Below are 24,913 nucleotides of genomic sequence, written 5' to 3'. Positions count from 1 at the left end.
TCAAAATCCAGTATTATTTTAGCTTTGCTTTTGGGTTGTTATAAACAATGTGAATTGGTTGTCTTGAGACTCGTATGAAACTTATCATGAATAATGCTTAAATTAGAACTAAAACATGTAAAATTCTTGATTATCTCCCTCATCCCAGACTTTTTTCTTTTATGAACCTTGCTTGTGTTTACGGCTTTTTATGTATTAAGAGGATATAATTTTTCCGTAACTTGGTTTACCCTAAGTTTGCTAGGCCAGTGGGGGAGAGGAAGTTAAGGGAGGCTGTATTTTTATTAAGGATGATGTAAAAGTTCAGAGTTAGATAGTGAACAGAAATTTATAATGAAAAGTAATTAACTTACAGTAATTTTTCCCATAAGTTTTATGTGATTGCTTATATAATTTACATTAACCATGTAAAACATTTTAACCTCTACATGTAAAATCCCACTGTCAACTTCAAAGTGGTATACGAATGTGAGTTAATTTTTATCTTCTAGGATGCTAATATTAAAATTGTCAAATTAGAAAGTCATTTCTTTACAGCCAAATACAGCATCACAATAATGTGTGATTAATAAGTTGAGTTTTTTACAGAACTCTATTCTGTAGTGCAATTCTTGTTTTAAGTTTTATGCATTTAATAGATTGAAATGACCACAAAGTTATATTTTGTTAGGATTTCTTGTCTTTTAGGATACTATTTTTTTAATTGTTAAAAACAGAATATGTATTAAAATAAATTTAAAAAATCCATCAGCTGTATTATTAAAATAAATGTCCTTGAGCCTACTTTGGTGCTGGCTTTTTTTTTTAAGTAATAGTTTCTGTTTTTTGGAAGAACTTGAAATATTTTGAGCAACTATTTTTAGAATTGATATTTAAATCTTTCCAATTATAGGGACTATTTTATTTGTGTGGGGGATATTTTGCTATTTTTCAAAGGCAGTAGAAGCACCTAGCAAGATTTCAAAGAGTATTTTCAACATAACATTTAAAGAGAAAGGTCAGTAACTTTTTCAGTCATTTCTTGGTCCTTTCTTCTGTTTCTAAGAAGAGCTGTTCCAAACCAAGAAGAATAAAAGTATCCCTTTTATCTTATTAGACTCTATGGAAATTGTGTTGTCTCCTCCTGTTTTGATTTGGGAGTGACTCTACTAATTTCATTGTCCAAAGAATGTTTTTTTCCTGAGAAATTAACTCTTACAGTGACCGCTCTAGTTTTTATAGTTAAGCACATTCTATAATGCTTTATTTATCTAAATGCTGTTCCAAAGTTATTGGTTTAATTATCTGCCATGTTTTTATTTTTGTTGAACTGTGTAAGAGGCAGAGTAGAGTTGGGAGTTAAGAATGCAGCCTCTGGCCCCACCACTTGCTAGCTGTGCAGCCTTAGACGTGTCACTTTATCTCTGTGCTCTGATGATCTCATTTGTCAAGTGGGTGAACTGCCTTACTTGTGAGCTGTTGGGAGGTTAAGTGATCTAGTGTATGTAACAGATTAGTGCTGTGCCCAATACATAGTAAGTGCTTGATCTGTGTGAGCTGTACATGGGATGGATCCCTCCCCAGATTTGATTTTGATGTGAGACTGATGAAGCCAAACGTATATTAAAAGGGAATGAAAAAGATTATTGCTCATATGATAAAGCTTTCGGGAAAAGCAGGACAGGCTTCCAGACTGGTCCAAAAATTACTTGAGAAAGAAGTAATGGGAGTCGTGGGGCTGGGTTGATAATTCCCGCATTCCTGTGTGTACCCAAACTTTTCTTGGTTTAAAATTCCGACCAGCCACAAGGATTTCCTTACCAGTTTGCTCACATTTGAGGCAGAGGGTTGAAGACATGGTGGAACTTGAAACTCTCCACAGTTGAACATCAAAATATAGTCAGATTCCTCATTAAACTCATTAGGGGTAAATGACGGTAAGCTACACCAAGTGCAGCATAGTCAAACCCATGCAAGAGAAAGTCTTGAAAGCAGCCAGTGAACAGTGTGACATGTTACATACCAGGAAATAATGATGTGAAGGACATGTGACCTTTTGTAGAAGCAGTGGGGCCAGAAGATGATAAAATGACATCTCTGAGAAGCCATAACCATAAACATGTATCTAGTTAATAAAAGTTTCGAAATATATGAGTAAAACTTGATAGAATTAATGTATCAGAATCACAAATTTGTAGTTATAGAGAGTTAAATAAGACCAAACAAGTGAGTAAAGACATGGAAGATCTAAATTACAGTACTATTTTGGTATTTATAGAAAAGTAGATCTAAATCAGTGTAGTAAGTCTTTTCAAGTACTCATGGTACCCTCACCAGGAAAGACTATTTGCAGGGTTCAGTAAATTTTAAAAGATTAAAAGTCAACAGAGTATGTTCTCTGCCAAGAACAGAACAAAATTAGAAATCAATACCAATAAGACATGTATTAAAAAATGGAAATTATCATAATTCTTTGACCCATGGGTTATTTAGAAGAAAACTGTGAGCAAAATTAGAATATATATCAAAACTAAAGGATAATCAGATTACACCATGTAAAATAAGTGGGATGTAGATAAAACAATGCTTACAGGGAAGTTTATAGCTTTAAGATAATTATATTAGAAAAATTATCTAAGATGTCACCTAGGAAATGAGAAAAGGTCAAAGAAAATAGTAGAAGGAAGATAAAATAAAAAATAGCAGAAAATCAGTGATTAGAAAAGAGACAATAGAGATAATAAATCCAAAAGCTGATTCTTTAGAAAGGTCAGTAGAACTGATAAACTCTCCTGTAACACTGATGGATGTAAGAATGAAAGAGCCCATAACCACGAATCAGCTGTGTGTGAAATGATAGAGATGATACTGTGCTAGATCCTAGACATTAAAAGCATACTATGAATATATTTTCAACAACTTTATGCCAGTAATTTGTAATGGTCAAATTTAAGAACATGTTACTATGGCTGGTGCAGGAAGAAGTGGAAAATTTGGATAGCCCTATATCAGTGAAAAAGAAATTGAACTCATAATCAAAATCTCTCTCACAAAGAAAACTCCAGGTCCAGATGGTTTTACTGGTAAATTCAAAACATTTGTGCAAGAAATAACATCAGTCTCACAGAAACTCAGAAAAACAGTTATTTTATGAGGTCATTGTAACCCCAATACCAAAACCTGACAAAGATGGCACAAAAAGGAGAAAATTTACAGATTAGTATTAGTCATGAGCAAAGGTATAAAAAATTAACAAAACACATATTCTCCAGCAATATACAAAGAGCACATCATGACTGAGTGAGATTTAGCTCAACAGTGAGAGGGTAGTTTATAATATTCAAAAATTAATCAGTGTAATTCAGAGCAATAACAAAGGGGGAAAGCAATGTGATCACTGTACTTGGTTAGAAGCATTTGATAAAAATTCATCATCCATTCATGACAAACATTCCCAGCTAATGAGAAATGTAAAGACATTTCCTCAGTCTGATAAAGCACATTTAAGAAAAACTGACAGCTTAAGATTATACTTACAAAATAACATGTTTTCCCTAAGAGCACAAGGATATCCATTCTTATATCTTCTTCAGTTCATCATTTTATCAATAGTTGAAGACCTAGGCAGTGCAGTGGGGCAGGGAAATGAAATGTAAGAGGCATAAAGAGCTCAAAGAATGGGTCAGAGCGCTTACATTTTGTAGATGACGTGATTATGTAAGAAACAAGGGATCTACAAAAACAGTCACTAAAGCAAATGAGTAAATTTAACAAGGCTGCATTTTACAGGATGAGTTGTATTTTCATTAAATACTCAATACATTAACAGCAAACAAGTGGAATTAATATTAAAACAATTCTATAAATAGCATCAATACAATTAAAATATCTAAGAATACATTTTTTTAAAGACAAGATCTGTATATTAAAATTTCAAAATCTTAAAAATTAAGGACTAAATAAGTAAGAGAATTCTTCTCACATAGTCAGATAATTCTTTTTATCAGACTCACACTCCCTCAGATAAACCTTATCAACTCTGCACAGAATACAAAGAAAAATAAGGCACTACAGAGTAAACAAAATCGACATTTTGAAGGAGATTTGACCCTTGGGTGGAAGTGACAGGCAAATTTTCTGTTTTTATTGCTTTTATCCATGCAGAATGGATAGAGTAGCTAAAATTTCAATATGAACTTCACGTTTTCTGGCCTGACAAAGCAGAGATCAGGGTTGAGGACAACCAGAGTTGCTGATGAGTGACCGGAGAATTCTAGCATGGAGAGAGCCACTGAAGGGGAGTCTCAGGTTTTCCTGTAAAACTGCCGAAATCACTAGGCTGACCCCTAAACCCACATGTGTGTGGGGTTGAGTTAGTGCAGTCTGGCTGAAGGTAAAAACTGATGGAAATTGCTTGAAGACTTAAGAGTTCGCAGTTTGAGTACAAACAAGTTAATTACCTGCCAAAACAAACCCAGTTAACACTTGGAGGAATCTAGCATCCCCATCATGTGATGTTCAGCGTCCAACATACAGTCTTTTAAGTTACTCAACCTCTGAGGAACAAAGAAAATGGGACCTTTTCTCAGGAGGAAACCGATGGAGACACCTCTGAGACAACCTTCCTGTTAAACTATCATGCCGTAAACTGACATATATTTGTGTATTGATGCACTCAGTAGTATTAAGTTCTCTTCCAGTTTAATCTGAATCAAATCAATCTCCATCAGACCCTAAAAATATATGTATTTGTTTTTCATAGAATATACACACTTAGCCTAAAATTTACATGGAAATACATAGGACCTAGAATGTCCAAAGCAGTTTTGAAAATGATCAACAGTGTTCGAGGACTTAAATTATCTGACTGTGTGTGAAGCTCCAATAATAATATATTGTGATTCTGTCATGAAAACAGATAAATAAGATAAAATAGAGAACCTTAAAATAGATGGTTCTATAAAACAGTAAGAGATGTGGGTTCTTGGTTATTGGGGCCACCCTGATGCTCGGGAAGATTGAAGGCAAAAGGAGAAGGGGGCAGCAGAGAACGAGATGATTAGAGAGCATCACTGACTCAATGGACATGAATTTGAGCAAACTCCAGGAGATAGTGGGGGACAGAGGGGCCTGGCGTGTTGCAGTCGGTGGGGTCACAAGGAGTCAGTCAGAACTTAGCAACTGAACAACCAACAAATGGTTATTGATTTTTGACAGGTTTGCCAAAGCAATCCAATAGAGACAGGAAAGTCTTTTTCAGCAAATAATATTGGGGGAATTGGACTGTCCATGTGGATGAAGGAACCTTGGTCCCATCTTATACCATTCAACAAAAGTAATTCTAAATGAATCAGAGTTCTTATCTAAAAGCTAAAACTGTCAAGCTTGTATAGGAAAATAATTTGTGACCTTGTTTTGACTAATTTGTTGTGAACAAATTGAATTACGTTTGTTCAGTTAAGTCATGTCTGACTCTCTGCGAGCTCATGGAATGCAGCACACCAGCCTTCCCTGTCCTTCACTATCGCCTGGAGCTTGCTCAAACTCATGTCCATTGTGTCAATGATACCATCCAACCATCTCGTCTTCTGTCATCCCCTTCTCCTGCCTTCCATCTTTCCCAGCATCAGGGTCTTTTCTAGAGAGTCAGCTCTTCCCATCAAGTGGCCAAGTCAGCCTCAGTAACAGTCCTTATAATGAATATTCAGGGTTGAGTTCCTTTAGGATTGACTGGCTTATCTCCTTGCTGTCAAATGAACTCTGAAGAGTCTTCTCCAGCACCACAGTTCAAAAGCATCAATTTTTCAGCTGTCAGCCTTCTTTATGATCCAACTCTCACATCTGTACATGACTACTGGAAAAACCATAGCTTTGACTGTCTGGACCTTTGTCGGCAAAGCGATGTCTCTGCTTCTTAATACACTGTCTGGATTTGTCTAGGGCTTCTCAGAACCTTTCTGGTGGTAAAGAACCTGCCTGCCAGTGCAAGAGACATAAGAAAGGTGGGTTTAGTTCCTGGGTCAGGATGATCCCCTGGAGGAGGAAATGGCAGCCCACTCCAGTATTCTTGCCTGGAGAATCCCATGGACTGAGGAGCTTGGTGGGCTGCAGTCTATAGGGTCGCAAAGAGTCAGACATGACTGAAGCGACTAAACACACAAGGGTTTGTTACAGCTTTCCTTCCAAGGAGCAAGCATCTTTTAAATTTTATTGCTGCAGGCAGTCAGCATCAGCAGTGATTTTGGAGCCCAAGAAAATAAAATGCCACTGTTTCCACTTTCTTCCCATCTATTTGCCATGAAGGGATGGGACTGGATGCCATGATCTTAGTATTTTGAATGTTGAGTTTTAAGCCCACCTTTTCACTCTGTTCTTACACCTTCATCAAGAGGCTCTTTAGTTCCTCTTCACTTTCTGCCAATAGAATGGTTATCATCTGCATATCTGAGGTTGTTGATGTTTCTCTCCCCACAATCCTGATTCCAGCTTGTGATTCATCAGCCCAGCATTTTGCATGGTGTACTCTGCATAAGTTAAATAAGCAGAGTGACAATATACAGCACTGACAAACTCCTTTCTCAGTTTTGAACCAGTCGTTCCATGTCCAGTTCTAGCTGTTGCTTCTTGACTTGGATATAGGTTTCTCAGGAGACAGGTAAGGTGGTCTGGTATTCCCATCTCTAAGAATTTTCCACAGTTTGTTGTGATCCACACAAAGGTTTTAGCTTAGTCAGTGAAGCAGAAGTAGATACTTTTGTGGAATTCCCTTGCTTTTTCTGTGATCCAGTGGATATTGGCAGTTTAATCTCTAGTTCCTCTGTGTTTTCTAAGCTTGTGCATCTTGGAAGTTCTCGGTTAATGTACTGTTGAAGCCTAGCTTGCAGAATTTTGAGCATTACTGTGCTAGCTCATGAAATGAGCACAATCGTATGGTAGTTTGAACATTGTTTGGCATTGCCCTTCTTTGGGATTGGAATGAAAGCTGACCTTTTCCAGTCCTGTAGCCACTTCTGAGTTTTCCAAATTTGCTTACATACCGAATGCAGCTTTTTAACAGCATCATCTTTTAGGATTTGAAATAGCTTAGCTGGAATTCTCTCACCGCCACTAGCTTTGTTTCTAGTAATGCTTCCTAAAACCCAGTGACTTCACACTCCAGGATGTCTGGCTCTAGTGAGTGACCACACCATTGTGGTTATCGAGGTCCTTAAGACGTTTTTTGTATAGTTCTGTGTATTCTTGCCACCTCTTTTTAATATCTTCTGCTTTTGTTATGTGCTTACCATTTCTGTCCTTTCTTTACCATATCTGTCCTCGCATGAAGTGTTTCCTTGATACCTCCAATTGTCTTGAAGAGATCCCTATAGTCTTTCCCATTCTGTTGTTTTCCTCTCTTTCTTTGCATTGTTCACATAAGAAGGCTATCTAATCTCTCCTGTTCTCTGGAGCTCTGATTCAGTTGGTGTATCTTTCCCTTTCTCCTTTGCCTTTGCCTTTCTCTTCTCTTCTTTTCTCAGCTGTTTGTGACCTGGACGTAGGCAAAGTGTTGTTTTTTTTTTTTTTTTTTCTTAAAGGATATGGAAAGCAATAAGAGGACATTCAGTTAGACTTCCATCAATATTAAAAAGCATTTCATCAAAAACTATTAAATGAATAAACAAGTTGCAGAGTGGAAGAAAATATTTGCAGAACGTATTTCTAACTAAAAAGAGGATTGTATCCGCACTTTATAAAGTATTTCTTAACTCTGCAGTGAGAAGGAAATTGCCTACTTTAGAAATGGACAAAGGATTTGGATGCATCGCAAAAGAAGATATGGAAAGGACCGCTGAGCAAATAGAAAGTGTGTGGTATTGTTAGTCATTGGGAAAACGCACATTGTGAAACCACAGTGAAATACCACTGCACAGCCGCCATCGCAGTGGAAAAAAGATTGCCTTTGGGGGTGGGGAGGGGATGGCAGGGATTGACTGAGAAAGGGGTAGGAGGGGACTTCTTGTCAGGATACAGTTACCCATTTATGTATTTGATAAAATGTAAACTTAACAAAATGGTACCATTAAGATCTGTTTGACTCTGTGTAAATGTTACCTCTAAGAAAGAGTGAACAGTGCGATATATGTATGCTTTCAGTGTCTAGATTTAAAGTATCTACAACTTAATTTTGAATACATCAAAAATAAGATGGACTGATAAATAGATACTGGGGCAAGGACAGCGTGGCTCCGCGCTTTCATTGCAGTTTTCCAGGGAAGGAGTGACAGTGCTGGATGGACATGCTGAGTTAGTTTAGGATTAGGAAGTTTTAGTCATTTTGGTCAGTCTCTGGGCTACAGAGTGATTCCTAGATGTCTAGGAACATACCCCTAGGTTGATGTAGGGCAGGAAGAATATTAGCTTGGTGTGTCAGAGTTTGATTAATAGTAGAGGTGTGAGCTCTGTTGATTTGTGTTTGAAAGGTGAGCTCTCAACGGAGTCCCTTGCTGTCTCTAGACCTGGGAGGCGGGTAGTCTCTCTGAAATCAAAGCTCCAGATGCCAGCATGTCAAGGATACAGAAAATGAGAAAATATGGTTAATACATGTTCATATAAAAGCTTAAAACTACAGATTTTAAACCATCATTCTGCAAAGGTATACCTTGAAAAATTTAGGCTCTTAAGCCAGCCAGAAGTAGATACAAATCCTGGCTGTTACCTCAGTAGCTTTGTGACCTTTTGAATTATTTAACTGCTCACATTCATTTTTTTTATATGAAAACAATGTTCATGTTAATTCACTTTATAGGGTTGGTACGAGTATAAATTATGTAATACATATGAAGAATAGTGCCAGGTACATAGCAAATGCTTAAAATAAATGTTGGCAGTTTTTCCTTAAGTTTTCTGTAGCCAATGAAAATTTCTTAATTGTTCCTTTATATCCTTTGCTAATTTGTTAAGAACAAGGTTGTTCCTAAAGCTCCTTTCTTGGTAATGGAGGGAAGGTTAAACACTATCTGGAGGTAGGCGTTTTCCTGTTTTCTGATCCCACACTTCAGCTGTATAATGGTGATAAAGTGGAGTATACAGATACATACAGTATACAGAATTATAGAGACAAGAATTTATTTTTTTATTACAGTTATCAGCTCTTGGTTCCTGAGCTGATATAAACTTTTAGCCTTTTTTAGTCACATACAAAATGGAAGGACCTCCTCTATTGTAAGTAGAAATAGTTTTAGATGGGTCAATGCAAATTATTTCATATGTGTTCATATATCCTGCATGCATGCTGAGAGTTGCGTCAGACCCTTTGCGACCCTATGGACTAGCCCACTAGTTCCTCTGTCCATGGAATTTTCCAAGCAAGAACACTGGAGTGGGTTGCGATTTCCTACTCTGGGGGAATCTTCCCAAGCCAGGGATTGAACCAGTGTCTCCTGTGTCTCCTGCATTGTAAGGTGGATTCTTTACCACTGTGCCACCTGGGAAACCCCTCGTTATCTCATGAGTACATCAGTAATCGAACTGGAGCCTCCAGAAAAGTTCTTTTGTTGATGCCATTCTGTTAATTTTACTCAGTGTTCAGCGTTGTATATATGGATTTCCCCATGACGGTCTAGATCCTTACTCCTTTTGATTTGTAGAAGAAATAAACTCTTTAGGCAATAAAGTCATGAAAAATAATGAATTAGTAAAACATAATGAGGTTTATTGTGGAGAAATCTCTGGTACAAGGTCTGCAGGACTTTGCATGAGATTCTGCTATGGACATGCTTGCTCATCTGACTGAATCTATGCAAGGACAGCTTTGTAAATGACTTACGCTTGGTCTCTTGTGTCTTAGTTCAGCATATTATTGTATGTTAATTGCATTGGTGAACTATATCTATATCAAATTTTGACCAGGCTGAATTTATCTGAGACCAGTTTTTGTTTTTAACCAATTAGCATACAAATTTTTTTAAACTTTTGAGTATTTAGACTGTCCTAAAGTCAGATAGTCAAATTTAGGAGATGTTGAGCTAATGTGTATGGGACAGTGCTATTACTACAGTTTATTTTGTAATTAATAAAGTGTAATACTTTCTTTGGAACATATGAATTTCTCCTATCAAGTATTTTTATCCGTTTAATGTTTTCAGACCCATCTCTCTTCCTTATAACAGTGAAGCGTTGATATGTTTCACTTTCAAGTGATATGTAGACATTTCTTGTTGTTTAAATGTGTAGAAACATAATTTAGTGAAGGTTTATGATTATCAAAAGGCCAGTTTATACTGAGTTCTGTAACAGAAAATTCTAGCATTAAGTCAATGATTTGTTAATATTGATTGTTTGTTTCCATTGTGATTGTGGTGCTGAATGACTAAGGTTCTTTTAAGGTCAGCATATTATCATCTGCCCTGTATCGCTAAATTCTGCACCTCTTTTCTCTAAGAGTACTAGGAAGCATAGTTTATGTAGCACATCCTAATACCATTTGGCCTTTTTGGTGTGGTCTCATCACTCACACGTTAAGTCAGTCTCTCTGCTTACCTTTGGTGCTGAGGTGATTGTCAAACCCTGATCCAAACTGAGGCACTGAGATGATGCAGCAGAGCGAGATTGGTGTTTACCAGGTTATCCAGAACACGTGGCTAGAAGGTTTATGTTACTGTTTACTCGGGATGAAAATACAACTTAAAAAAATTATTGGAGACTCCTGACCGTACTGTATTTGAGGTGCCCAGGGATCCCCAGGTTTTAGTCACAGAAATGCTGACAGAAGTGCTGTGAAAACAAAAACTCAGAAAGCTCCTGGTGAAGTGGAAAGTGTTGGACAAGAGTGGGCTGGAATCTTGGCCCTGCCACTTGTTAGGAGATTGTTTTACTGTCCCTCTGAGGCTCAGTTACCTTAAACTTAAAGTGAGATAGCAAGTAGCTTGCAGGTTCTTATGAGGTCCATAATACATTTAAAGTCTTAATTATGCCTGGCATATGGCCTGGCTAACTTACAAAGGTAATTGTTATTACTTATTTCACTGGTTTTCAGATGTACATTTCTTCACTTTGGGACACATCATATAAATAAAATTGGAAGTTTTTCCTTATTTAGTATAAGATAATGTTGCATTTTGGACTTATTGAAATAGAGAATGTACAACAGTTTTATAAAGTAGTTGTAATCAGTGCTGTTTTTCTGACATTTTTCCTGCATTTTTTTCTTTTAATACCTTTTAGAAACTGTCCATATTTGCAGTTATAACTTGCCACTCCTTGTTAACAAACTGAAAACCTGAGAGAGCCATTTTTCCTCACTGTTATTTAAAGTATTATGATTTAGTGTGCCCAGGAACATTCTGATTCAGTTTTATGCTATAAAAATACTAATTTAGTCACCAGCTACCTTGCTTGCTATGTGGTAGGGATACAGAGACCTTTGGAAGCTCAAGGTCTTATGGGGTTTATTTTGTTCATAAATTAAAACTTTGGGTAGAAAGACTCTTTAAAGAAGAGGGAGTAATTAAAACTGCCTGATTTAAATCCCCTAGACTACTAGGTCTTAAAAATTAACCTGTTTTGCTAGGCATACCTAAAGAATTAGTAGTCAGGTTAAAAGGGGGCTAGGTGCAGGCCATTGACATAAATGCATGTGGAAGAAAATGGGTACCAAAGGCTCATGTTAGATAAAGAGGACATTTGGCTAGAATAAACAGGCCTCAGACTGGCATTTGTTATCTCCTATATAATGCCCTAAGTGAGCTGAAATGGCGCAGAATAGAAAATAACAATCTGTACTTCTTATTCTTAGTTATCTAAGGTTAGAAGCATATCTTTTAATAGAAATGTCAAGACAACTTGACTTACGTTAATTCTGTGGCAGTGTTCTTTTGTTTGATTTGTTTAATTTTGGTAAAAGGCAATACGTTGGCATAGTTTTAAAATCTGTATATATTTTATGTGTAAACATATATATGCATGCATATGTAAAAACAGAATGAACAAACATTGAAAATTTTTCTCTTCCCTCCCTCTCCCCACCTCAAGTAACTCCGGTTCACTCTGTGTGTGTGTGTGTGTGTGTGTGTGTGTGTGTGTGTGTGTGTGTCTTTCCTGTACGCTTGTACAGACATTGGAAGATATTTTTACTGTCTTTCTTTTTTAAAACAGAGTAGCTTAAAAATACTGTACATTTTTTCAACTTAATATTTTATTTGAGAGATCATTCCTTGTCAATTCATAGGGACCTTTATTATATACTAAATTAATATATAATTTTTTGTTGCTACTTTCCATTTTTATTATTTCAGTGTCTGAATTTTGCCCCCCCTTGCTTGTATTTTTCAGTAAAATTTTCAGATCATAAAGTGCACAAATCATGGTGCTCAGTAGGTTTTGATTTGACAGATGCACATAGTTCAGTTGCTCAGTCGTGTCCGACTCTGCCACCCCGTGGACTGCAGCACGTCCGGCCTCCCTGTCCATCGCTACAGTATATCAAGATAAAGAAGGTTTCGTTCAGTCACTCGGGAAGTTCTTCCTTCTCTTTCTTTCCAGAGGCAACTACTGTTGGGATTTTTTGCACTTTCAGTTGGTTTTGTCCCTTCTCGAACTTTATGTAAATGGAATCGTTCAGAATCTAGTCTTTCATGTTCAGCTTCTCTGAATCAAATATTTCTGAGATTCATCCATGTTGTATCAATAATTCTTCTTTTTCCAGATGTTTTGCTTTTGAAGATCTTTTGCTTCCCATGTGGCTCCAATGGTAAAGAACCCGCTTGCCAATGCAGGAGACTTAAGAGACGAGAGTTCCCCTGGGTTGGGAAGATTTCCTGGAGGAGGGCATGGCAATCCATTCCAGTATTTTTGCCTGGAAAATCCCACGGACAGAGGAGCCTGGCAGGCTGCAGTCCATGGGGTCACAAAAGAGTCGGACACAACTTAGTGACTAAACAACAACATACCGTAGATCTGTGGATAACTTCTCATTACATGCCATTCTTGTTAAAATACATGATGATGAAAACTGACAGAGTCCTCTTGGGAGGTCTTGAACTACATGTCCCCGAACATAAAGACTAGAAGGAAAGAGAAAATTGTCCTAAGTTTGGTCTGGTTTTTTTTTTAGTGATGTAAATTGAAAGCCATTTCTGGGAAGAAATTAGCATTTCTAGAAAAATTTAGGCAATTTTCTAACCTCTTCTAAACAACCAGGCACTTACCCACCCACCCGCTGATTGTCAGGCACTGTTTTGCTCTCTTTGTTAAATATGCTGTGTGTACTTGAAGCAGATTCTATAAATGTCAGTTAGATGGTCGTTGATAGTATTGTACAGCTCTTATTATGATATATAGATTTTTTTTTGATAGTCTGACTGTCCTAAGAGTTAGTGAGATAACTCTGATGACTGATTTGTTCATTTCTGTCTTTAGATATGTCGGTTTTTACTTCATGTATTTTGAACTTTTAAATGCATACAGGTCTACTGATGAATTGGCCCTCTCAATGAAATATGTCTGTTTATCTCTGGTAATATTTTTAGACATGAGTCTTACTATTTCTGGTACTATGCTTTATTAAACTCACTGCTTATATGAACTATATTTCCACTCTTGTGTTTTCAGCCCATCTGTATGTGTAAAGTACACCCTTTTGGTAGGCATTTTGCATCCTGTATTCACTCTGACACGTCTCTCTTCATTGGAGTATATGGTGTGTTTATGTGATGTTAACGCTGATGGGCTTGGAGCTATTCTTTGTTTCACTCTTTACACTTTGTTTTCAGTTATCATCTCTTATTTATTCTTTCTTTCCGTTGGACTTATTTTTTAGTATTTTGTTTTATTAATAGTTTTCTCTATGCTCTTTAGTTATAAATTCTTTTGGCAGTCTTGAGCATTTCCAGACAGGAACTCCAAAGGGTCTGTGTCACACGACAAGGCCTTAGGTTTCTAGAAGCCATGTTAGAGTTTGGTCAAGTCTTCTACTGGCTGTTTAAGTAGGGGGTTGCTTTCCCAGTGATAGTATGTATTTTTAGCTTCGCAATAGTGTAGTAATTCTAAAAAGCCTCCTGTTTCTTCTGCTGCCCTTGTCATTTAAATTATACCCGCATGCCTTTAGTTATAGGTTTTTTTCTGTTGTTCGTCATCATCTTTCTGTAGAAATGAAGAGCTGAAATGAATACTATCTTTTATATTTGCTTACATACCTCTACTTTCTAGTTTTTTAAAAATTTCCCCTGTGGTTTAACTTACATCTGTTGTCATTTCTCTTTATCCTGAATTTTGTTGATTATGGATTTTAGGTTGAGGGTTTTTTCCCTTGGTGCTCTTTAAAGCTGCTATTCCATTACCTGCAGGCTTCCATTGTTTCTAATGAGAAATTGTTATTATGCCTCTCCATGTATGAATTGTGGTTAGGCCGCTGTCAAAGTTAAAGCTGCGTGTCGTTGGTTAAAGGTGATAAAAAGCAAATTTTATTCAGTAACTATTGCCATCGGGGTGGTAAGATGGGAGCCCAATTCCAATTTGCCCAGAGGTGACTGGAATAGTGAGTAGCACGGGGGTCAAGGGTGGGGTCTGCAACATAGTCAGGGAAGTGAAAAATCATATACACAAGTAGGCTAGAGGTTTGGTCAGTGTCACTGATGTAGGCCATCTGTGTTTGCCGAAAGGCGTTTATCAGAAGTTAGGCTTCTGCCTTTCCTTAGAGGGCAGACTGGGAGGCAGACAGAGGCCCTTTTTTCCTGATGATCAGTTACATTTCAAAGGAATGGTTTTCAGGTCTTCCCCTCCTGAGTTGTAGGAGTCATATATACATTTCAAAGAGACAGGAAGGATTTACAATTGTAAGCTTTTTTAAATAGATGCTCCGCAGGAAAAGGAGGTCAGAAGCCTGTGTATCAGTATTGGCTGGGATAAATGGTAAATTCTTTTGGCAGTCTTGAGCATTTCCAGACAGGAACTCCAAAGGGTCTGTGTCACACGACAAGGCCTTAGGTTTCTAGAAGCCATGTTAGAGTTTGGTCAAGTCTTCTACTGCAGAGGTTTGGATGGAGTCCTTTGTGTTTCGAAAGAGTTTTCATACTTCTCACCAGCTTAAAGATTTTCTTTTCAGCGTTTGTTTTTAGCAGTTGGACAGTGATATGCCCTAGTGTGTTTTTGGTTGTTTCATGGGTGTTATTTTTAAACTGCTTATTATTCACTGAGTTTCTGGGAAGTATAAGTTTAGTTTTTCACTGAAGTTGAAGAGTTTCAGCTATTATTATTGCAAATATTTTTGTCTGTTCTTAATTGTCCTCTTTTGGGGACTGCACATGCTACTGAGACTTTTGTTATTCAGTTTATTCAATTTTAATTAGATAACGTCTATGGATCCATCTTTAAATTCACTGACTCTTCTGTCTTCTCCCTCCATCAGGTTAATTTTTAATTTCTGACTTTGTAGTTTTCAGTTCTAGAGTTTTCATTTGTTTTAATAGTTTCCCTGAAATTCCTATTGGTTCATTAAGTCCATGAGCATGCTCATAATAGTTACTTCAAGATTCTTGTCTGTTGATCCATCTTAGTGGGTCTGTTTCTAATGGCTGTTTTTTCTTTTAACCAGAGGGTAACAGTTTCTTATTTCTTCACATGTTTAGTATTTTGTGATTTTTTTTTTGTATTGGATATTTGGGACAAAATATCATAGAGACTAAATTCTCTTTATCTTTCTCTAAAGAGTGTTGATTTTTGTTCTTACAAATAGTTTTGGGTGACCTTAAAGTGCAAACTGCTTCTGAGGAAAGGAGTAGCTGAAATCTGAGCTTAGTTCTTTTAGACTTTGAAGTGCTGGTTTTGAACAGGCCTCCAGAGCCTCTCCCACAGGGACAGTTTAGGGTCTGGCCAGAATTCACACTCCTGTTTTGATGTCCCCCCCCCCTCCCTTTGTGGCTTCTTTCCTTCATTATGGGATTTCCCTCTTCTTTTTCCAGCCTTTCCGGTAGCCCCAAATCCACCCTCTGATTCTGCAGCTCGTTAAAAGCGCTGTTTTCTGCTTCAGGTCTGGTTCCCCTGGGTAGCGTCCACTGTGGGGCGCCTTTAGATACGGAGCCACGCAAATGCATCTCACCTGGTGCAGGACCCCCGTAGAGAGGTTGACTTTCCTTCAGTTTGTGTCTGTTTTTTTTGTCTCTCCACTGTTATCAAATAGTTGATTTTATTTTGTTTTCAAATAGTTAATTTTATTATATTTTGTTTAAAGGCTGTCATTTTTATCCACAGGAAGGTTTGCCTGATTGAGGCTGTTCTACTGCAGAACCTCCATTCTGTTTTGTTTGTGTATTCCTTTATTAATTTCATACAGTTCCCACTATTGAAGATTATAATGTGTTTCAGGAACTAGTAGAGCCAGTTGCTTCTTCGTGGATATTTTCTTGGTCATTCTTGTAATTTTTTTTGATATGTTATATGTTGGGCAATTTTGTTTGAGTCTTAAATTTTTTTTTAAATTCTTGTTTAGAGTCCATCAAATATAGAAATTAGGCAGAACTGATATTGCTATGTTAGCTTCTTATATAGGAAGATGTATGTTTTTCTCTTTGGTTGATTTTTATGTTCTTTAGTAATAAAGCATTTATTTTAGTAGTTTTGACACATTTATAATTACATTTATCCTAGGTATTTTGTATATTTTGATATAAATTGATTCTTTAAGAAAATTTTCATATATAAATGAGGAAAAATTTTACTTGATAGAAGCAAATTTATTATTTTTAAATAAACCTTCCACTTTGCATGAGAGAGATTGATTGCAATGGTCAGTAAAACTGAGGCTTAAATGCCCCATGATGGCAGTGGAAAAGTAGCCGAGTTAAGAGTTGGGACGTAGTTCTGTCTGCCTCTAGATTGATTGCACGCTTTTAACAGCTACTGTTTATTGTTCTCTGATAAATTTCAGGGCTTGAATAAAGCACAGCTTAAGCTCTTCATGCCCTGTTATATTTCTGCTTCTCATGACAGTTCCAGAGTTTCTTGAGTGAAATATTTATTTTAGCCTCAAGAGCAGAATAGCCACATTATGTACTCTTCTCAGGCATTTTCCTTCGGCTGTTTTTAAAGAGAGGAAGGTGTATACTGTTCCTTCGGAGGTTTGAATTCAGATTCATGAAACACCAGAGTTGGGTTGGTTTCATTGTGTTGTAAACCACTTGGTGCTATATGTTTCCAGTAGATATTTGATAAGTATCTTAAATAAAAGAACCATTTATGTCATGGTTTTGTAGTCAGTGCACCTTTGGGAGAAAAAAAAAGGTCTGAATTAGCCTCCAGTTTGGCCTTTTCTGACTTTTGTAGTCTGAGAAGTGGAAGTTAAACTTGTGAAGCCTAAAAAATCCAAGAGAATCTGTAAAAATGTCTCAACAAGCTGCTCCAAAGTGTCTGAAAATGCATTTTGCAAAGCCACCGCGAGTGCAGCTCAGTAACCCTACAGGAGGCCCTGAGCAGCCCCACCGGCCTGGACGAGTTGCCCAGCCTCAGGAAGGCAGCGCTTTTCACCAGTGCCCTTTGAAATGCTGAGTGAGTGAGCTCGTTAGCAAAGGATGCTCAAAAGTGGTTTTGAGATGTTTCTTTCTCTTCCTTTAAGTTTTGATGATTTTGTAACAGGTAAGAAGTTGGAATGGAGTTTCAGAAATTGTCTTTTGACTCTCATTTTTTAAAAAGTACGACTTGCTATCTGAGACCCCTTTGGCAGTCAGTACTTCGATTCCAGACTGTTTATTAAGCTCTTCTTTTCTCCTCGTCTCACACAGATGAAGTGGTGGCAGGGAAAATAGGCAGACTGATATCTGGACTGTCCTTGTTCTGGAAAGAAATGTGGAAGAAAAATTTTGATTTTGAAATTTCAAATAAGATTTTTCAAAAAATCTTTCTGGTGTATGTCTTTCAGGTGAATTGATGAAAAAAACTAGATACAGCAACTTAGTCATAGTGTCTTTTACAAATTTTGTGCTTTCACATATCTTTAATCCTTGTAGCAATTTCTTAAAAATTTTCAGGTAGTGTGCTACGCTAGGATGATGTCAAAATCCATTTCCTTGTCCTTTGTAGTTTTAAGAGCAATAATAATTTTCAGTAAAACTGAATATGTATGTATCTTAAATAAGCTTGAAATTTTAACTGGATATATGTCTGTTTTAATTGAAATTTTATCTTTGTTAAAAATACCATTTGACATCCATTTTTAGATTTTTTTTTTAAAACTGCATTATAAAATGAAGCACTGTTAGTAAGACTTAATGGCATAGGATCCTCTGTTGTGAGTAGAGGAAATTGGAAAAGGCACAGGTATGATTTCATTAAGCTAGAGAGCATTGGTGTTCACATTTTAAAAACATAATCATAATTTATCTGGAGTCACATGTTCCATTTATTGGCTTCCTTCATATAGAAAATATAGAAATCAGCACTAAATGCCCGTGAAAAAGTGAAGCAGTGTATATTTTCTGGGTGAAGGAAGTATTCTGTACATTTTCCATGTTTTACATCATGGTAATTTGAATAACCATGCTTCCATGTTCACATCAATTTTTTGTTTTTCAATTTATGCACAGCACTTGCTCTGAAATTTGGGGACTGAGTACACCAAATACGATAGATCAGTGGGATACAACAGGCCTTTACAGCTTCTCTGAACAAACCAGGTGAATATTCTGCCCTCTATGGAATCCTAGAGATCTTGTGGGAGGGAGGGTGTTTTGGAAGACCTAACGTGGGTTGCTTAGTATGATTTTGCCTAGGATGTTTCCTTAATGTAAAATAAGGCATGGCATTTAAAATAACTGCTTGCCAGTATTAAAAATATATTAAATGTTTCCGCTGATGTGTTGATCAATGAAATTCTAGTTTTGAATCTTCTTTAAATTACTGCATCCCCTAAAGAATAGGAGCTTCGATAACTATATTCTCATTTTAGTGTGAGGGTAGATTATAATCTGTTGTTGGCCTAATTTTCCAGTAGATACATAACCAGTTTTTGCTAAATTTCTTGCTGTCATCTAAATCTCATCTTTATACTAATAAGTACATGGTTATTTACTGAACCCCTTATGTCACAATTAATGCTAGGCTGACTCGTTTTGGTTCTTTATTTTTTTTTAATCACCTTATTCTCTTTTTGAGCATATTGGTATTTGTCCATTTCATCTCATCATTTTCATCACCATCTGCATTTATGTGTGAGCTATAGAAAATACACCTCAGTACTCAAAACGGTCACAACTGGGTAATGAACTACGTTAGTTTTAGTAAGTTACTTTACATTGTTGTTGGTATTTATCATTCTTCACACTAGTTCCTTTTTTTGATAATTCAGTCACCTACAGAAGTAATGTCCTTAAGCCTCCCTAAGTAAGAGTTTGAGTCACTAGAGATAGAAGTTGATAACATTTTTCAAATGTAGCTGTTTGAGACTTTTTTTAAAAAAACATTTTTTCCCCAAGCGGCTCCCTGTTCATTGATTGACATTTGAGTCATTTATGTAGCATGTTTATAAGAAAAATACCCTAGTGCTGCTGCTTACCTTTATGTCAGATCCATAAGATAGTACGTTTTTCTTCCTTGTACTCACTAAAACTAACTAAATGTCTGTCATTCCTTTCTTTATGCTCTTAATGTACTAGTTTAGCCCAATTGAGTATGTTTATTTTTTTTAAAAGTTCCCATCTTTCTTTTCCCCTTGCTTCCCAACAGGTCTCTAGATGGTCGTCTTCAGGTGTCCCATCGAAAAGGACTGCCTCATGTAATATATTGCCGATTATGGCGCTGGCCTGATCTTCACAGTCATCATGAACTCAAAGCAATTGAAAACTGCGAATATGCTTTTAATCTTAAAAAGGATGAAGTATGTGTAAACCCTTACCACTACCAGAGAGTTGAGACACCAGGTAGGAAAATTAGTTTTTTTCCCTCGTTTTAGTTAAATGCTTGAATTTAAGTATATTAGGTACTCTTACACCTAATTGACCCAGGAAAACTTTGGTATAAAACTCTAATAGTGAAAAGTGAAAGTGTTAGTTGCTCAGTTGTGTCTGACTCTTTACTTCCCCATGGACTCACCAAGCTTCTCTGTCGGTGGCATTCTCCAGGCAAGAATACTGGAGTGGGTTGTCATTCCCTTTTATTCCTGACCCAGGGATCAAACCCAGGTCCCCCGCATTGCAGGCGGGGATTCTTTACCGTCTGACCCCCCAGGGGAGCATAAAACTCTAATTAAAGTTACCTTGAATTCAGTATATTTTTTGGCAGTAATTAAAAATACTAAAAAAATGTTGATTATATGTTATGGAAAATATATCTTAGAGGAAAAGATATGTTAGTTTCTTGAAATAACATTTCACATCAACGTACATATCTAGGAAATTCTAATCCTATAGATAGCAGTCTGCTTAGAACTGAGTAAGTTTCATTACCTATCTGCTGCATTAACTGTTTTAATTCATTTTGCTCTTTGGTTTTTTGATGTACTTTAATGATACCATTTGTAACTAAGCAGTTTAGTAAAACTCAGCAGGACTTACAGTTTACTTACTCAGTTTACTTAGTACTTGAAACTTACTAGAATGCTGCTATATTTAGGGGGAAAAAAACTTGATTTTACAAATCTTTCTGCAACCTTTCCAGTGAGGATTTATGAACTTCTGTGGTCGTATAATATGATCAGGATCACTCTTTCTCCAGAAGTACGAGGTAGATCAGAACTTGGAGATTTAGATTGTGGACTTCGTGGTAAATTAAAATCATAATCAGGTTTGTCAGTTTCTCAGCAGCCGAATAATACCAAATAAGTCGATCCTAAACTTCAGAAAGTAATCGGGCTAATTCTTCCTTGTTGTGGAAGCTTCTGGTAGCAGGGCCCGCTCTCACCTGCTTGCCGTTGACTTGGACTTCTTGGCTCTTTCAGTTCTGCCCCCGGTGCTGGTGCCCCGGCATACCGAGATCCTAACGGAACTGCCCCCTCTGGATGACTACACCCACTCCATTCCAGAAAACACTAACTTCCCAGCAGGAATCGAGCCACAGAGTAATTATATCCCAGGTATTTTTGCCTTCTGAGTCTCCTAAACTGTGAGATAGATACAAATTTTGTTCATAAACATTCATCTATTAATAATAAGTTATGGTTTGGCTTTTAAAAAATTTTAGTTCTGCAGACATAGCAACATGTATGTTGTAGAGGAAACTTATATTTTAGTTCTTTTTCATCTGAGACTCAGTAATGCTGAAAAATAAATGAACTACATGATTCTCAAATTCCGCTCTATTACATTACATGTCCAGTATAAACTAAAGGTATAAGCATGAGCATTTAGCTGTATATGGGATTTTTTGGTGTTTGAATTTTTTTCTCCGTGTGTAGTATTTATCTATTCCACTTTTATGTTTTATTTATACCACTGAAGATGTGTAAGGAGCTTCAAGTTTCAGCTATAGTGAGAAATTGTCTTAATGTGTCTCATCATGGAAATAATGCTTGTTCATTGGAGGTAATTTTGAAAACATAAAGTAAATAAAGACTTTTTAAAAACAGCTAATTTTAAGGTTAAAAAGTGTTTTCTGACTATCTTAATGCTTTTTTCTTTTATTACTATTTATTCCAAAAGAAGATTTAAAGCTGCTTTTATTGGGAAACATAAACATTTTGAGGAGTTAGTACGGGGCAAAGAGTTTGTTGTGGAAAATGGGGGCTAGGACAAGTGGAAGCAAGGTGAACACAAGGCATTTTGTAGGGAGAGGAATTTGGCTGTAAGTAGTTACATGTGAGTAGTGTGTTGGATTGAGGGAGTCCTTAAATCTGATGTGGAAATTAGTATAATTCAGCAATCCTTAGGAAACTGAGGTGTAAGCATTCGCTCTTGTAAGACACCTACCCAGTGATTATGTAGAAGGATGTTAATCAAAATGTTTGACTTTTACCTGTGGAGATATTTGGGCTGATTTTCCATCATCTTTGTTTAAATATGGGTCTTTTACAAAGTGGAAAATCACATGTGGATTATACTTAACCTGCTTTTCTGGACAGTGGATCTTTACCCAGCTCCAACTGAGAGCAAAACCTTGGTGTTCACTTTTTATTCCACTGCGAAAGAAATTGTAACATTTCCTCCAAGACACTAGTATTATACCTTTGTTGTTTACTATTTTGTATATAAATAATAATGGAGAAAAATGAAAAAAGAATAGCATATTTATCAGTTCAGTATTTTTCCCTATTTACACCTTTGAGACATTGTGGTTAAACTGGCAAAGCTTAGCTGTTTTTAATTTTATTTGATTTAACTTTTAAAATAGCACATAACTCCCCGGCGCCGCTTGTGGGGGGCCCAAGTCCTTCTGATCGAGGCCCAAAAAAAAAAAAAAATAAAAAAATAAAAAATAAAATAAATAAAATAGCACATAACTGTATATATTCTTATTTTTATATTCTTTGTTGTTCGAGTATTACTATGAAGGAATTTATTTTATTCTCATATTAAAAATTGGGGGGCACTGACATTTAAAATGAAAAGTTTGATACTTAAGTTAAAACTTAAAATTAACTTATTGAAGAGAGATTGTTAAGAGCTCATGAAGGAGACCTTTAACCTGTATCACCTAAACTTTTTTTTCCTGCTTGGAATTATGATTGGTAAAATTGTATAAATTTTGTATTTTACATGAAGCTTATTCAGATATTCAAGTACTTTCTGAATATAAACATTTTGCTCATATATTTCTGAATATAAACATTTTGTCATTTTGGAAATGACACATTAGAATCTTAGGTATTTTCAGAAAGTAATTGACCTCAGTTTTGTGTAGCAGCAGTCTTACTTGAATTTTATTTTCTGCCTCAAGCATTCAGGACTTACTGTCTGGAAATTACTCAAGCAATCCACTTTTTAGATAGAATTCAGGCTAGACCATTCCTGAACTATATTACCGTATTTTGCCCTATAGAACCTAGTATAGTATGTCAGCCTGTATTACTTTGTAATCCTGAAACCTGTGTGCCTATGTTGTGTGTCTAAGTACCCATTTACGACAGCCATTAGTTAAAAAATTCTCTTTGGTTACTAATTTCTTTTAAACATTCTGATTAAGAACAGGCATCTTTGAAGTTATATTTTTGGCTCTTGCCCCAGAAAATATACAAATGAGAATGAGCCAGATATGTAAATAATGCTAAGAAAATATGCACAGAGAGCTCAATTGTGTTACAAGTGGGTTTTAAGGATTCACCTATAAGGTTTGGGTCAGAACCTGAATCATAAGCCCTCAGTATCCAGTACTGCTTTTTATAGTGATGTTATATAACGTTCATATGTTATTTGGAGTGATTTGTTGGTATCTTTGGTAGCTGGGAGAAAAGGCATTGAGATTAAATTGAAGCTGTGCTTGATTTGTTCTAAACTTTTGTAGAAACGCCACCTCCTGGATATATCAGTGAAGATGGAGAAACAAGTGATCAACAGTTGAACCAAAGTATGGATACAGGTAAAAAATATTTTCAAAATTACTCAGTAATTAAATACACAATTTTGTCGTGTTTGAAATTCACTAAAATTATTACTAACCCTTATATTTAGAAAAGTTGGGACGCCTATCCAAAAAAATGGAATCTTTTATTTTGATTTAATCATATTTGAGCAATCAGAGAGAGGACCCTCTTTGTCAGTGAAAGATTAACATGTACTACTCTGCAGAATAATTGTTAAGATTTTCTCTTATTAGAGTTAAATAAAAATCAGGGAACACTCAGATATTTTTCAAGTGTTTTCAAGTGTGCTTCTGTTTAAAGTTTTAGGGACTTTATGAATAAATGTCTTTGTGATGAAAGACTCTAATTAATTAACCCAATAACAGGTTTTCAGAGGAACTTGGAAGTAAGATAGGGGGATCAGCTTTTTAGTGCTCTTTTAACTTAATAGTTCTGACTTATAGTAGATTGTTTACATAAAGTACCTTGTATATTGTACTTGACCTACTTCAATTTCTAATACTTAGCTGTCAACTTTAAACACAATGAAGAAAAAATTTGGACATGTAATAAATGTTACACACATAGAAAAGTTGTTATATAATAGAATGTGTATAACCCATCATAACTAGTAGGTTACCAGTGAAGTAGCTGTGATGTACCTGTAATTGTATATCTTGATCTATTCCATCTTGGTTGCATCTTAAGGATTGGACACCTTAATATCACAACCTGCTAAGTTATAGCATAGCTTTTCTACGCAGTTTATACTAAGGCATTCTATATTTATGATAATCTAAGTGATTTTCTAAATGGCAAGGGCTTGGGTGGTTGGCTTTACAATAATTCTGTTGCTTAAATTCTTTCATTATTTCGATTTCCAAGTTAAGAAATTCTGCTATAGCTAATCATACTTTATAGCTTTTCAGAATAGTAAATAACGAAGAAAAGTAGATGATGATCATTTGATACAGCATGTTGTGAATCTTTTTCTTTCTTTTTTAATTGTGGCTGAATGACTTATGGGGTTCTTCATTCCCTACCCTCAGCACAGAACCCTAACCACTGGACCTCACAGAACTGTATTCCTAAATCAGCCATGTTCCTTTTTGCCCTGTGATAGACAGTTGCTTCTGTGACACTTAGACATGAATACCATAAAAATATACTCTGATGACATCATTAGTCATCAGGGAAAATGCAAATAAAATCATGACATATCACTTCACACCCTCTAGAATGGCTGTAATCAAAAAGTCCACCTCTTTGTGAAACCATGGACTGTAGCTGCCAGGCTTCTGTGTCCATGGGATTTCCCAGGCAAGAATCCTGGAGTGGGTTGCCATTTCCTTCTCCAGGGAATCTTCTGACCCAGGGATTGAACCCAGGTCTCCTGCATTGCAGGCAGATTCTTTACCACTGAGCCACCAAGGAAGCGCCGTAATCAGAAAAGAATAAGAAGAAGTCTTGATGAAGATC

General features: G+C 36.3%; 1 protein-coding gene across 5 annotated transcripts in view; it reads left to right on the top strand.

The window, feature by feature from the left end:
• Positions 1 to 24,913, top strand: part of SMAD2 (SMAD family member 2) — a 90,542-nt gene that overhangs the window by 39,122 nt on the left and 26,507 nt on the right. For 4 of the 5 annotated variants that reach the window (XM_024984265.2, XM_059880811.1, XM_024984264.2 and 1 more), the window contains 4 exon segments: positions 18,531 to 18,620; positions 19,669 to 19,862; positions 20,879 to 21,013; positions 23,377 to 23,451. In XM_024984265.2, coding sequence (XP_024840033.1) covers positions 18,531 to 18,620; positions 19,669 to 19,862; positions 20,879 to 21,013; positions 23,377 to 23,451 — 494 coding nt within the window. 5 annotated transcript variants of the gene reach the window in all.

This window comes from Bos taurus, chromosome 24 (genome assembly GCF_002263795.3).
Source record: "Bos taurus isolate L1 Dominette 01449 registration number 42190680 breed Hereford chromosome 24, ARS-UCD2.0, whole genome shotgun sequence".
Taxonomy (NCBI): domain Eukaryota; kingdom Metazoa; phylum Chordata; class Mammalia; order Artiodactyla; family Bovidae; genus Bos; species Bos taurus.
This window is presented reverse-complemented; position numbering and strand designations above follow the sequence as displayed.